The 16,058-nt window shown below is 38.7% G+C and overlaps 1 protein-coding gene across 1 annotated transcript; it reads right to left on the reverse strand.

Moving 5' to 3' along the window:
* Window positions 1–185: 185 nt before the first annotated feature.
* Cpr28 (cuticular protein 28) lies at window positions 186–3,375 on the reverse strand. The gene is made up of 3 exons (XM_076325694.1): window positions 3,284–3,375; window positions 1,215–1,462; window positions 186–1,067 (listed from the first exon to the last, which is right to left on the reverse strand). The coding sequence occupies exons 1-3, from the start codon at window positions 3,290–3,292 to the stop codon at window positions 1,007–1,009; spliced, it is 318 nt and encodes a 105-aa protein (XP_076181809.1). The 5' UTR covers window positions 3,293–3,375; the 3' UTR covers window positions 186–1,006.
* Between the last annotated feature and the right edge of the window lie 12,683 nt (window positions 3,376–16,058).

Raw genomic sequence — 16,058 nt, forward strand, 5'->3', positions numbered from 1 at the left:
AATTATTGCACACGAGTACACATCATAGATGATAGGTCCAATTTTAAATAAATTTTTTTAATGTATTTGAATGTAAACAAGGAGAAAACATTTTAAAACGCTTAAATTTTTATTCTTACGATAGATACATCGCAGTTATGTATGTATACGCATATGGAGGTTTAAACTCGGTGAGACATAAGATGTTCAGTTTGTGTATATATTTATTTGCACGATTGGTGTCTTATTATACATACATATAGGTAGGTATATAAAAAAAATTACTCATTTTCACGCAAATTCGAAAGCGTGCAAACGAGTGCTTTGTCGTCGCCTCTCTAAGAGTTAGATAGTGAATGGAATTTCTAATGCCTCTCGTTCAAAATGTTTATCAGTAGTTTCTTAGAACTGTACAGCATAAATCATTTCTGCGCATTGGCACGCGTTTCACGAATGAAATTAGAATGCATATTATCGTCACAACCGTTTACACGATACTAGTGAACATTTCCATGAATTCATATTTCGTCACCCTTTTTTATTATTATAAAGATCAATGCGTATGTCCTACAACCTTCCATACGTTTACTTAAAACAGTTGAATATGTTCCCCTTCGTGCAACTTCGTATTCGTTTTAGTAGCATTAAAAATACCATTGAGAATTTAATCTTCTTAAATTCTCTTTTACATTTAATTCCTTTGTGCTGATTCGAACGATCGAACAACCATTTCGTTTTACACACTCTCTTTATTACGAAGTAAGGTAACGATTATCGATATTCCATCTTGAATCACAGATCCAATATTTAATCGAAAGGAGAAAGGTGGTGAATATGTTCAGCAACGAAAAAAAGTAAGAGAACCGACGATGGATACCTTCTAGAACGATCGTGTTTATCGATCGGTGAATCGCGTGCCACATGATTTTGAGGTACAGAGTATTCTAATGCACTTATATCGGTGTGTGTCGATGGTCGAAAATCCTAGGTAACGTTGGTAGCGCAGAACTTCGATTTTCAGGCTTGTTTATTTGGAAACGAGATTGATGGTAGGGTGGAATCCATCCTTGTCGGCGGTGTAATCGACCCTTTAAAAGATTATTCGTATTTAGTATTATTGATTATTCTTAATCGGTACAATATATCGTAAAATTAGTTTGTAGCGGTAATTAGGGTGGAACGAATTAATGCATGTTTCTAATGCAATTTTAAGCCCATATATATTATTATATTACCTGTAAGTGTGACCATCTGGCGATGTAAATGAGAAACTACCGGAAACATCGAGAGACTCGTCGTCGGTACCCTCGTTCTTCAGTTCTGCGGTTTCTTCCCTCTTTTGCCCGTCGCTCTGTTCATAACTGAAGTGATATCCACCCACTCCAATGTTGTTCGATTCCTCTTGCTTTACGATCGTGATGTCATTTGGATTACCTTGAGGCGCCGCGAGAGCTCCCACTATCGCTGCCACGAAGATGAGGAACTGCGCACAGAAAAAGTATCGTATGGACTTTGCGTTATTTCGAATTTAACTAATTTCATTTCGTAACACATTCGTAGTAGTCTTTTCGAGTAAATTTGTAAATTGTACGAATATCGAGAAACACAGAAAGTAGCTTTTTAAATCCTAACAATTTTTATGATCAAAATAATCAAATATGACATTTTAAATAAGAGTATTAAATATAGACCGATTGAAAACTTTGCCACAAACCGATATTTTTGAAGGGGTAATAACACTGTCGTATCGATATTCGAATCAGATTTTCTTATTCGGCAAACGTCCTTTGTCATGTGAGTTTCCATTATTCCTACTTTTCGATAGTTGTACAACTCTGGGTTGGTTTCCACTGCAAAAAGCCGAGATATCGAGAAATTCTTTTCTTTAAAAAATTTATTGGCCCTATATACACTGTGAGAACATGTCGTATATGAAATGTATGGAACTATATTTCCCATACATTTACACGATGTGCACCGCGCGGTGCAGAACATTCGTGTATCCCTTAAAAAAGTAGATTTTTAAACGGCGCATTAAAGTGCGATCGCACAACATTTGCGAGTCACCGATTTGTTTCAAATATTGCCCACAGCTGGTGCATATCGTGTACAATAATCTCCCGACTACACAAAGTATCCTATTAAATATTGTTGCGAGAAAATGGAATTAAAATTTCATATTTTCTACATCGTGCACGACACCAGCACCACGAGGGAAAAGTGGTGTCACAGCAAAACTACCGACTGTTGTTTCTTAAAATCTTCTCCTATTTTCCAAGTACTTTGTTCGCACACTTTCCTTCTCGTACACACGCATATAATTTTCCCAATTTCGATTATTTTTGCAACGACTTGCTTTTTTGCGTCCCAAGAATTGCCATATATTAGAAGTACGGAATAAACGATGCAACGTTAAACGAAAAAATACTAAAAAGAATCATACGTGTTCCTTTCCTAACCCTCGTAGGAACAAGGGTAAAACCGACCTGCTGCCTAGCCGAGCGAATACAAATCCCGTCGCGATTTGGTTACATCGAAGCATAGATATGCGAATAACGCAACTGATTGCGTTAAATAACCGTAGTCAGCCGTTTGAAACGATTTCGTTCTATCGTACAATTAATAAACAAATATCGTTCGTTGCACACCGCCTGGGGGCGATCGATGCAAACCGTACCCCGAGAATACCAATTAGTCGGTTCGCGAGATCGATCCGGTCGATAACAGCGGTTCTCCGTTCATCGACAAGTTCGTCGAGATGGAGACAGAACGAAACGCCACTCTCCGCGAGTACGTACACCGATCGTACTGATTTTTCTATCTCTCCGAACAAACCCGAATACGGGCGTTTGTTGCCCTCAACGGGTAAAACAATCGTTTACCGACGCGCGATAACTCGGCGTAAATCGATCCAAAGAAAGGAGTTACCGTTTAACGACCGCGAGAGTGGATCGTACGTCGTTGATAAATCTTTGTTGGACGCGTAATTACAATAAAAGCGACTCGACGATAGGATACGCGGAACGACGAATTTTTTCCGATTAATCATCGGGTGCGTGTAACGTCGGGCACGCACAAATGTCACAGTCCCTCTCTTCACTTTCACTGTTACGTAAATAATTTCGGTGGTCGGGGCGCCCCCGTACGGACCGCGATCCTCTCGCGTCGCGTAACGCGTGCGCGCGCAAAGGCAAAAAAGAAACGGTTTTACGGAGACGCGCTCAACGGTTCCCGTTGTTCCCTCATCGCGCGACGGTTTATCTTTCGTCGCGGGTATTCCCCGCGCGAACTAAGGATGACCCACCGTCTTCATTGCGAGGACTCTTCGTGCGAACGATTCCTGTCCCTTTGTCCTTAAACGACGACCGATACGTGATACCAAGGATGCACGGCGCATCCGCCTTTATATAGTCGGAAAATCACGAGCGTTGCATCCCCACCTGCGTTAGACGCCGCGGAGATTCGCGGATGAGTCTCCCCTAGGCCGCGCTATACGATGCATCCGCGATGCAACGGTGCGAGTGTCGTCCTCTTAGAAGCGTGTTTGCATTCTTCGCTACGGTGCTGTTTGTTCAGCGCTTCTGATGCTCCGTTGCGGGACACGATACGTATGTAATGTCCACTCGTTCGAGCGGCTCCCGCGAAGTTCCGCGAGCGACAAACATTTCTTTTTTTCTTTCTCATAAATCTTTTTAGCAGCGATCGGTATACAATCGAGTATATTTTAAAATTGCACGTAGAGCTCGTTGCGACACGATTTTCTCACTCCAGCACCGTTAGATCTGCTCAGTTTTTGTTTCTTCATCTCTTTTTTATCCGTAGTGGATACAACGGTTCAACAGTGGTCATTTCATGGTTCGTTAATCTATTACGATAATTTATACCTCTTTCCACAATTTCATCTTCAATATATGATATTTTTACGTCGCTGTGTACAGTTTCATTCGAGACATACCATGGAACGTTTACAATCATAAATAATATCGTTTCTGCTGTATTGTAGCTATATTTGATTCGCTAGAGCATCCTCGTAATTTCGCTTAAATAGGTTCGACGACGTAAAACGGAAAATCATTCGTGGTGTTTGTTTCTTATTCAATTTATTACACGATTCAAATTACACGAGGTGCATCGTTGCTGTCGGAAAGACATCGATAAATTAATTTAACGTTAGGAAAAAAATTATACGAGAGGATGCTGCTCCGTGGATAATTAATGTGTTTTGCGTATCTGTACGCGTTTACCTCGAGTACAATTCGCTCGAAGAAAAATGCGCAGAGCAACGGTGAGATGTTACTGTTCACTCGCAGTGTTTCTCTTTGCATCGGATTGAAGATCTACTTCTATGCTACGTTAAAACACTCGCTCGCTGTGAACGTTGGACTTGTGTAACGATATCTCGTTTCGTACGGTCTGTAACGTTTATAAGGGCAAAAGTATCGTAAAGAGAAAGACAAATCGCTCCTGGAAAAAATTGTAAATTTCATCCTCGTTTTAGTCAGCTTCTGTTGGATCAACATCCAAATAAAAATTACTCGATACCATCCACGTTCTACTCATCCATGGTAACGAATTTCCCTCATTCTGGAACCGATCTTTTTTTCGATCAGCAATAGATCAGCGCTATTCGAAGTTGGAAAGAACGAGGCTAAGGAATACTGAATTCAATTGATCAGAGCGATATAAACGATTTCAGGTGTCACAGTAACGACAGGTGTAAAAGTACGGGATTTAATGTGTTTAAATCGAGCGTGATTGGATTCTGTGAACAAAGGCAGTGAAATATGTAAATGTAAAAGTAATGTAAAATTTACATTTACATGTAAATGATAATATGTAAAAGTAATGTAAAATTTGCATTTACATGTAAATGATAATATGTAAAAGTAACGTAAAATTTACATTTACATATAAATGATAATATGTAAGAGTAATGTAAAATTTACATTTACATGTAAATGATAATATGTAAAAGTAACGTAAAATTTACATTTACATGTAAATGATAATGTGTAAAAGTAATGTAAAATTTACATTTACATGTAAATGATAATATGTAAAAGTAATGTAAAATTTACATTTACATGTAAATGATAATATGTAAAAGTAACGTAAAATTTACATTTACATGTAAATGATAATATGTAAAAGTAATGTAAAATTTACATTTACATGTAAATGATAATATGTAAGAGTAATGGAAAATTTACATTTGCATGTAAATGATAATATGTAAGAGTAATGGAAAATTTACATTTACATGTAAATGATAATATGTAAAAGTAACGTAAAATTTACATTTACATGTAAATGATAATATGTAAGAGTAACGTAAAATTTACATTTACATGTAAATGATAATATGTAAGAGTAATGGAAAATTTACATTTACATGTAAATGATAATATGTAAGAGTAATAGAAAATTTACATTTACATGTAAATGATAATATGTAAAAGTAACGTAAAATTTACATTTACATGTAAATGATAATATGTAAAAGTAACGTAAAATTTACATTTACATGTAACTGATAATATGTAAAAGTAACGTGTCGAGCAGCGGTGATCGAGCTCGAATATTTCGAAAATATGTCGCACGTTTAGTAAAAAAAAAGAAAAAATAGTATTTACCTTTATCTCAGATGAGTCCAAGGTTCTCGTTTGATCTGACCGATTTCCTAACGTGGAAAAGGAACGAGCATCAAGATCTACGCGCGGTTCCGTATAAAAAGAATACGTTTTCGTGAATGACGCTCAGGAGCAATATTTCACTGCCACGATGGCGAACAAAACGTACCTTTCATCCAACATTTCAACGAATCCGAAGAATAAGTTTGAATTGAAAAATCTCGTAAGACCAATACCAATGTACAACCTAATGTATAAAATAATGAAATCGATCTGTCTCGTCGTTCCGTAGGATGGATCTTTACGACTCGAGCTACGTTTAATAAAATATTCATCGTACCGTATACAATATACAATTCGTCCGAACGAACGATCGATCGAGAAATCGCCGATTAATCAAATACGATGCTAAAACATTTTTTCTGCCACGATATTAAAACGCGTCCCTGAGAGATACGCGATTCAACGGAATTGCCAGCGCATCGTCATCAAGACGATAGATTACCTCGGTCGAAATGGCATTCGTGCATTTGTTAACCGTGCCATTCAGATATCACAATGAAACGTATCTTTCTGGTAGACTTTGCCGCAGGAACTTCGTCAGCAATGCCAAGGACCTTTCATCTCTGTACAGAGACGATTGTTCCTGTTCTCACAGCATGTGAGTCTACTCGCTTCAAGTTCATCTATGTTTAGATCGCAGTAACGCATCGCGTTTCGTGTAAATCGAATTGAATCGTACCAATTTGCAACATTGTGAGAGATACTCGAGGTTGGAGATATTTTCACTAAATGGCGTTATTCGTTAAACTCTTTTAGATTGCACGGTAATCTAAAGTGCAACAAATGTACAGAAATTATTCCTATCTCGCGTACTTGTTTACTGTAGTTTCTCGTATCGTGTTCAACGATCAAAGTATTTTATCGAGTATCGCGTTGTATTTGTATAATTGTATTATTGTATAGTATTTGTGTTTCGTAAAAAGAACAACAGACGTAACGAATTTCTATCAAAAGCTACGATAGACTATTTTTCTTATCTATGGTTAGATAATATAAACTTATGGTTTAGTAAAGCGATGTTTGTTAATTTCACTTTTGACTTTTCAATATACACACGTTACGCCCGGGGCAGTTTATAATCGTGGATTAAGAAATCGTTTGGGACCGTAAGTTACGGAATACCCCCTTGTAAGATCGTAACATTTGCACGCATCGTGTAAGTACTTGCCTATAGTGTTTCTTTTTACAGCGGATTAAGGATCATCTTCTATCACCCTGTTGACACAGAAACAACAGGTGTTTGCCAACAGAAACGGCTCTGTCTTTCTTCGCCTATAATTCTTAACAACGTGTCTCGCCTCTGCCTCCGTGAAAAGGATCGAATTGCCTCAAGTATGAAATTTTGACACGTACGTTGCGTCGTTAACATTTATCTTTCACCGACTACCACTTTTTCTGACACGTGAATGATTTGCAAAAAATATACTACCGTTCTCAATTAAGAAACTATTGAAAATGTTTGCGTAGAGTGTACACACACGACAGGCGAGAATTTCGTGCAAACAATGATCGAAGATCGTCGAAATTTGACAAAATTGTCTTTTGTTTGAATTTACCATTCGAATCGCGAATAATCCAATCGGGGAAACAATAGTCGAAATACACGTTATGCACAAATTATTTAAACGTAACGATTTACACTTCGTTTCCTGAGCACGTCTCGACGAAGATTTTAAGAAATCGACGACCATTGTCGCAAAAAAACGTGCCATTTTGCTCTTTGGGCAAGCATACTTAATTATACAGTAGCTTATACGCATAAAAGTTCATTCTTGCCTCTCTATTTTCGTTCGTGAAGTAATACGTACACACGTACGACAGTTTTGAAATTAACGTAAGAATCTTTCGTCTGTACTGTTACACGAATACACAAAGTAATATATGATTTATCGTTTACTTGAGAACAGCGATGAATTAATAGAGGGTTTTCTAAAACTTAGTCCCTTGTATTCCTAGAAAAGTATTCCACTATGCGTATCACGGTGTTAAAGAGATGGAATATTTTTTAAATGTGCTCCAAAGGAGTTGGATCACTTTTGGTAGCCAAACGCTCTGGAAACGTATCCTTTGGAACATTATATCGCGTGACGTATGAGCCGTGACACTGTTCTGTCGGAATTACGAGTTTTTCAAACCCGATTCGATCATTTTGCGCGATAAATTTCGCAACGTACCTCGATAGCGTACACCAGTAACCGTTAACAAATTTCTATTATCGTCCTCGAGAAAAATACGAGCCAATGACATCTACTCAAATACCGCGCTAAACGCTCACTTTGCTCGGATGCAATGGTCGTTTGTGAACAATACACGGATTTTCAACACCCCAGTAACGACTATTCTGCTCGTCGACGAAGCCACTGAGGTCGACGCAAGCTTCATCGACTTTTTCATCGAATTCAGGGTCACCGTTAACGATGTTTATCGTCGTTTCGCTATATTCTCGACCAGGTTAACGATAAATCTTCCACGCGTCCGCTTCGTAACTGTTAAAGAACAAACGATCCCGTCGCGTCGTATCAAAATGTCAACCAATCGAAGCGTACAACTAATTTTCGGAACACCCTGTACGTACAATGACATTTAGAGAAAGTACGTCGGACTAATGTTTAATGGCTTCGTGGACGATTTTCAGCCGAGTAACGGTAAATCTTTTATTACGTTGCATAAAGGGCAACAAAAGGTATTCAATAAAATACATCGATCGCTGGAACCTTCGATTCGAATAGTTGCAAGAAAAAGAAATAAAATTACCAAAATTGACATCCTTGTAAGTTGCAAGTACGTTTGTAATAAACGTAATCGAAAACCATCGGTAATTGTAGGTTTAACTGAACCTGTGGAATAAGTATTATAGTACCAACATAGTAACAATGTGATACGTATCGTATCGGAATCCGAAGTTGGAAAAACGAATTACCAAAAAATCGATTCGCCGATCTAAAACAATCGATGTTTTAAAAAATCGATTCAAGATCGGCTTCTCTATCTCTGTATCGCGAACTTCTCGGTTTACACGCTGCGAATAGAAATTAACTCGTATTGCTTTCGTTTTCAAGAGGGTCGATTGAATTATTTCTCGCGGAAGTACGATGGTAAGAAAAGTTCTCGAGGGCACGGTAGGGTACCTTTTTGGACCGTTCGTAAAACCAACGACCAAAACGTTACAGTCCACGTATCGCGTTACACGTATCATTTTCGATGCGTGCGTAACTTATCTCCGATTCGAGACTTCTATACGACGAAAAACTTTCCCTGTCTGCGGTACACGGAGTACGATGGTGGACGCCACGGTGGTCCAATTCACAATTCATCGCGCGACGATACAGATTCTTTTCTCCCCCGAAAGCCGACGTGGAACAGTTGCTCGCAAGTTGTTCGTGGATTTCGTCAATCAAGACGATCCTTGAGAATGACCGCGCAAAGGCGTAGGAACCTGGAATAATATCACAGTTATAACCCAAGTCACCTGTAGTACGTGTCGAATGTGAAGAGAACTTGGAAAAAAGTCCAAGATGATCGTCCATTGAGAATGACCGCACAAAGGCGTAGGAACCTAGAATAATATCACAGTTATAACCTAGTACCTGTAGTACGTGTTGAGTGTGAAGAGAACTTGGAAAGAAGTTCAAGATGATCGTCCCTTCGGAATAATCGTGCAAAGACGTAGGAACCTAGAACAATATCACGGTTATAACCCAAGTCACCTGTAGTACGTGTTGAATGTGAAGAGAACTTGGAAAGAAGTCCAAGATGATCGTCCATTGAGAATGATCGCGCAAAGGCGTAGGAACCTAGAATAATATCACAGTTATAACCCGAGTCACCTGTAGTACGTGTTGAATGTGAAGAGAACTTGGAAAGAAGTCCAAGATGATCGTCCATTGAGAATGACCGCGCAAAGGCGTAGGAACCTAGAATAATATCACAGTTATAACCCGAGTCACCTGTAGTACGTGTTGAGTGTGAAGAGAACTTGGAAAGAAGACCAAGATGATCGTCCATTGAGAATGATCGCGCAAAGGCGTAGGAACCTAGAATAATATCACAGTTATAACCCAAGTCACCTGTAGTACGTGTCGAATGTGAAGAGAACTTGGAAAGAAGTCTAAGATGATCGTCCATTGAGAATGACCGCGCAAAGGCGTAGGAACCTGGAATAATATCACAGTTATAACCCGAGTCACCTGTAGTACGTGTTGAGTGTGAAGAGAACTTGGAAAGAAGACCAAGATGATCGTCCATTGAGAATGATCGCGCAAAGGCGTAGGAACCTGGAATAATATCACAGTTATAACCCGAGTTACTTGTCGTACGCGTCGTATGTGAAAGCCGTAACGGTGTAAACGGCGGATTCCTACCCCGGTCGTCGTTATCGTTGTCGTTGTTGTCGTCGTTGTCGTTGTCGTTTCGTCGTTCGAGCCTCGAGGCGACGTGCACGCGGTGAGCGTCCTTGGTAATTGTGACATTTGGTTCTCTCGGTGTTGCACGCGCCTAGAGGAGCCAAGGAAAGTTGGTGACGTAACTACCGGTGACCTTGCCATTTCAGAAGATGCGCCGCGTTACGAAGAGGACGCCGAGGACGCCTCCGGCTACCGCGTCTCCAGGCGTCTTCTACCGATCACCTTCCCTTCCCTTCACTTCTTTCACCCGTTCGTGTGGCCGTTCGAGGACCGAAATCCGTGGTTCTCTCTGTCTCGGTTCGGCTCCACGCGCTCGCGCGTAAAGGCGCGTTCACGCGACGTTCACAAAGATGAGAATAATATAATTGCAATATTTGCAGGGCAATAACTGCAATATTTTTCACTCGATGCGCAAAAATACGAACTATGACTCAAAATTGTCCGAGATCGACGACCACTAGTCTGACTCGTAGTCCATGTGGTGCACTACGAGCCTTATTTGTAATTCGAATCAAACGAGTTGATACAACGACGACGACTCGGGAAAAGATTGCGAACAGTTGCACCCTGTCTTATCGCTGGATGATAAGTAACAGTGATACGATACGAGGATACGCAACAAGCGTAGATGCGGCTTAACAGAGCCACACGAGTGTTTCACCGACTCCGAACACCGTAAACGGAGGGACACCACTGTTACGACGATTATGCAACGATCGAGATGACCCGGGGCCTGCTTCTGTCGAGTCGCGTGTCCGGGGTACGCGCAAGTTCGATGGTTCCTTTGTTCGTTTCGTTCGGTACTGTACAACGAGCTTAGGCCAAACCGTAAATCCGGTACAAGAGGATTCACAACGCATCCAAAATTCATTGAAGGATTCGTTCGATCAATCTACTATTTTTTATCAGAAATTGTAAGGCTCTTTTATAATTTCGTTTCTTTCCACGAAGAAAGAATTCGATCGGTATCGATACATCTCTATTATAGTTTAACCAGAGAGTTTTCATCGCACATTTCATTCGCCTTTTATGTATGGCAAAAAGTGAACGTAATATCGCCCTGGGAAATATTAAACGATTCGTATTTACGAGCTTCTATGGTAACTTGTGGAATATTTTAAAAGCTTTTCGGTAAATTTCTTTCTATCGGTATTGCGTTTACAAAATGTCTTTACTATAAGAATGACGAAACACAATTTCAAGTTCTTTCATCGTGCTATTTTTAGAATTTTTAGATTATTTCTATACCAAATATTTCTCGCCCGCTATTCATCGCTCGCACGACGTTGAAATTATAGCGTGTCTTTGTACTCACGTTTAGCTACTGATTCGGTCAATTACCAGCATATGTCACTACCTTGTTCGTGAGATGTTTCAATGACGATATTAAATGCGTTTAACCTGTACGTTATTTTTCCACGGAAATATTTTGTCGTCGTTCTTCTATCTTCTAAACGCGATAAGAAAGAAATATCTGCCTCGAGGAGAGATTCAACGTGAGCAAAATTTCTCTGTATTTGAATAACTTCGATCGAGTCTATCGACGGGTACACCTCCAAAGACGATAAATCAACCGAAACGTTATGTACCGTTTTCAAATTTCTGACGAGGTTTCGCTATTTTCAAATCCCCGCAACGACGTTACGGCCAGTGAAAACGAGTAAACTGATTATCTAATCGCCGGTTTAATTCACGCTTCGTTTTAACTCCGTTTGAATCCCGGTGTCCTCTAATTAATATTATGCAGCTCCGTCGGCTCAGCGATTCCACTTGGCTAGAAAATTTACGCGTCATCGCGAATGATTGATGCTCGAAAAGTTTTTTTTTATACAGATGGAAACAAATGTATCCGACCTTATTGCCTTCGGGATAAAAACAGCATCGATGCGTCGTCTTTATTCGCGATGAGATTAACAATTCGCGGCTCTTAAGAAGCCGCCGACCATGTTTCCATATCCGATGACTGTTAATGTCGCGTCGCGAGGATGCCAACGACGTTAAAGGGATTTTGATGCATAATGAGAAAGAAGCGTTCGAGAGTGAAACCGTGGGGGATCCGTTTAAATGTCAATGGATGACACTTGTACGCATTTCCGTGTAAACGTAACGATTCACTGCCCTTTATCGCCCGATCGATACGTTAAATCGTTGAACTTCGACCGATCGATACCTTTTCTACGTAACGAGTCGAGAGATTTGTCCTCGTGGTTCGAAACAACGATCGACTCTCTCTTTCGAATTCGATAGATACGAATTTCACCTACCGTGTTTCTCGATAAACTATTAAACATCGGCCGTTTTTTATATAACATCGAATTAAACTGATCTTGGATACCGAAAGCGTTCGAAGAAATCACCGTCCAAATAAATGAAATCGATCCGATAATTCGTTATTCGGTGAAAATAACGCAGATGTATCTTTGAAATACGAATAATTAATAAATTTGTAACGCGGTGGAAAATTTTTGAAACAAACTATACGAATCGACTCTCTCTTTCGAATTCGATAGACACGAATTTCACCTACCGTGTTTCTCGATAAACTATTAAACATCGGATGTTTTTTATATAACATCGAATTAAACTGATCTTGGATACCGAAAGCGTTCGAAGAAACCATCGTCCAAATAAATGAAATCGATCCGATAATTCGTTATTCGGTGAAAATAACGCAGATGTATCTTTGAAATACGAATAATTAATAAATTTGTAACGCGGTGGAAAATTTTTGAAACAAACTATACGAATCGACTCTCTCTTTCGAATTCGATAGACACGAATTTCACCTACCGTGTTTCTCGATAAACTATTAAACATCGGATGTTTTTTATATAACATCGAATTAAATTGATCTTGGATACCGAAAGCGTTCGAAGAAACCATCGTCCAAATAAATGAAATCGATCCGATAATTCGTTATTCGGTGAAAATAACGCAGATGTATCTTTGAAATACGAATAATTAATAAATTTGTAACGCGGTGGAAAATTTTTGAAAGAAACTATACGAATGCGTAAAAAAATGCTAAATTCGATCGAAATAGATACAATTGGTAATGATGAATCTTAATTTAGATTCATTGGATAGAAAATCGTGACAAGGTGAGGTGAGCATACGCTGTAGAACAAAAAGTAAAAGGTGAAGAATGAAAATAACGTAATTCGGTTGGAATTTTCAATCGATGGATTCGTAAAACATTTATAACACGAATTCCAAGTAACGGTACTATGCTCGATACCATTTGTAGGAATGATCCTGAAAAGCATTTCTACGAGCAATACGATTGTGCCTCGAGAACTCTAATAATTCGTTTTTCTATAACATATTCAAATGTCAAGGTGAGATGTTAAATAACTTCTGAGATATCGCGGTCCATTACAAAAAATGTTGTTTCGAGAAACACTACTTTCACTTTTTTGCTTACAGTGTTAGAACGTTTAAAGAGTTCGGTTCAGAGTACTGTAACATTGATAATTTTTTCAATTTCGCTATAATCTTTTCACGAAGATGGTTTTAAGACCATCGAATCGTTAAGAAAATACAACCTGACATTATCAGACTGTCCTTTTATTTTCTAACAAATTCTTCGAACGTCGTCGATACGCTTTGTATCGTTCCCATCGTTAATTCAATCTCGTGCGAACAAATCTGTGAATCATGGTATAAAACAAATTGGGAAGTGTTCGTGACAAGTTCATGATCACCGCCATGCCACTGCGCACAATCGTGTTCTTCCTGAACTGGTTGCAATTTATGCGATGGGATGACTTCGAGTTTATGTAATGTTTAAATATCCCGTTGCGCGTTACTCGGATACGCGTAGGCAGCAATTACCCATGGTGCAGTTTTTATCATTTAGTTTTCATTCATTTGTAAAATATTCCTTTTGCGTGCAAATAAACGGAAGCTAACGAATTCAAGTATCCATTGTCATTTTAATTTCTTTTACCGGCAGAGAAAGATAATCGATACACGATTGGTATTTTATTTGGAATAAAAGTTACGTTTAACTTAGAAAATTATTCAAATTTATTCAATCACAAATCTTAAATTACATAATCGATTTAGCGAATTAAAAGTCCTTTTAAAACACGAAAGATTCATTTTTAGTAATAACTCGTACAATTTTCCAAAAATATCGTTACATTACGTACAAGTAACTCGTGGTAGGTACGTATATTTTGATAACAATCGTAATCGGATTTACTTTAACTTTCTTCTTTACCATTCCCATTTTAAAACACACGGTGTCTGCTGTTTCGTTATTCAACGAGTGTACGATTTATTCACAAGCGATTAAACAAATATTTGCTCGAACAGTATTATCAATATTTTGGTGACAGATACTTTGCTTGCAAAAAAAGCCCTTGCCCTTGCTCGTACCAATGCTCATACACGTTCTGCAATTTACCTTTTGCGAATGCACATTCAAGGTCGAGTACACCTATCGCAAGCTAAAATAGCGTAATACGCGTGAATTACAATACATTACTGGTTGCAGTTGTAGCTGAGATGCAATTGAAAATAATAAATTTTTTACCGTCTAGGTAATAAAGCAAATCTTTGTTGATCTTGGCGAGTCTTTAACCAATAATATTTCTCGATAGAAAATGAATCAGATTTATGCAATTTGATACTTTAAATACGAAGATTCGAAACGATGATGTAGAAATGTTTGAAAGAGGAAACACGATGCTTGCGTTAATTATAAACGACATTTCAATCGTAATTATTTCGAATACAATTTATCGTGGAAAATGTAATTTGAATCAGTCTTTCACATTCCATGGAAAGGATGCAATCGTCGATAATAGTTGTTAGTTTATCGCGGAAATTTTACTGCGAATTTTTATAAGTTTCATGCACCTGTATTGCAAGAACAAGATACAATATATCACGTATATATTGTATAATATATGTTACACGTAATACACTGTTTAAAATATTTATAAGATCGTGTTTCTCGACAGTTCAAATTAACGAATTAAATATCACGGGTACAAAGAACACTGAGTGCGAAAGGTAACAATTATTAGCTCCAATATAGCGTTATTTATTTATTCCAGCAGTTTCTTTCCGATAATGTATGCGTCGATATGTTTTAATAAAGTTCTAGCAACGATCGGACGATTGATAAATGTTTATAGATAATTTGCATCGACTGGAACCATCAACGCTTGGAAAACTTACGTAAACACTCTACAATATCGTAAATACGAATTCCTATACATCCAAGTATTATCGCAAAAATAGTCGAATCGATATGTCGGTTGGTGTCTATTCTATCGAAAATTTGAATAGGATAAAAAAGTTTCTAAATTTAATTTTCAATAACTTCGGTCGTATACACTTTTTCCGTAAAAGCAACGGTAACCGAGATATAGTACATTTTATATATAACTCCCCTGAAAAGTCACTTCGTAAATAATCGAAAACGTTTATTATTACGTTAACGCTTCGTTCGAGTAATGATAGTCAAATCGTTCTCTAAAATAGTCGTCACCAAGGGTTGTACAACTCACGGCTACAACCGTTTCCACTGTTTCACTTGGCGAAGTGTCGATTGCAAGAAGAGCAAACACGGTGCGCAACGTCTGAAGATCGCTAAAACCAGAATGGCGCCAATGTTTACTAAATTTCGTTGGCGAAATCGCACGGTATCGGGTGACATTGGTAAACACACGACGATTGCGTGTAAACCGTTTGCACACCGAATTTAAGAGCAACTAATTACCCGCGACAGATTATTTCGATTCGTAAGATCGTTAATCGCGGAGGAAATGAATTCAAAGTTATGCGCGTACGTACGTATGTATTCCACGGTGCACGTTACGCGATCACGTTTTCCGATCGGCGGCGTTCCATTAGCATCTTTTCAATTTACAAGGTACATAGAAAGACCGAGGACTTCATTTCACCGCGCTCCTCGGCTTCGTGGGCCGCGATAATTGCACGGTTCATTTGCGTAGCTGCGTATCGTTGA

Source organism: Ptiloglossa arizonensis, chromosome 13, assembly GCF_051014685.1.
Source record: "Ptiloglossa arizonensis isolate GNS036 chromosome 13, iyPtiAriz1_principal, whole genome shotgun sequence".
Classification (NCBI taxonomy): Eukaryota; Metazoa; Arthropoda; class Insecta; order Hymenoptera; family Colletidae; genus Ptiloglossa; species Ptiloglossa arizonensis.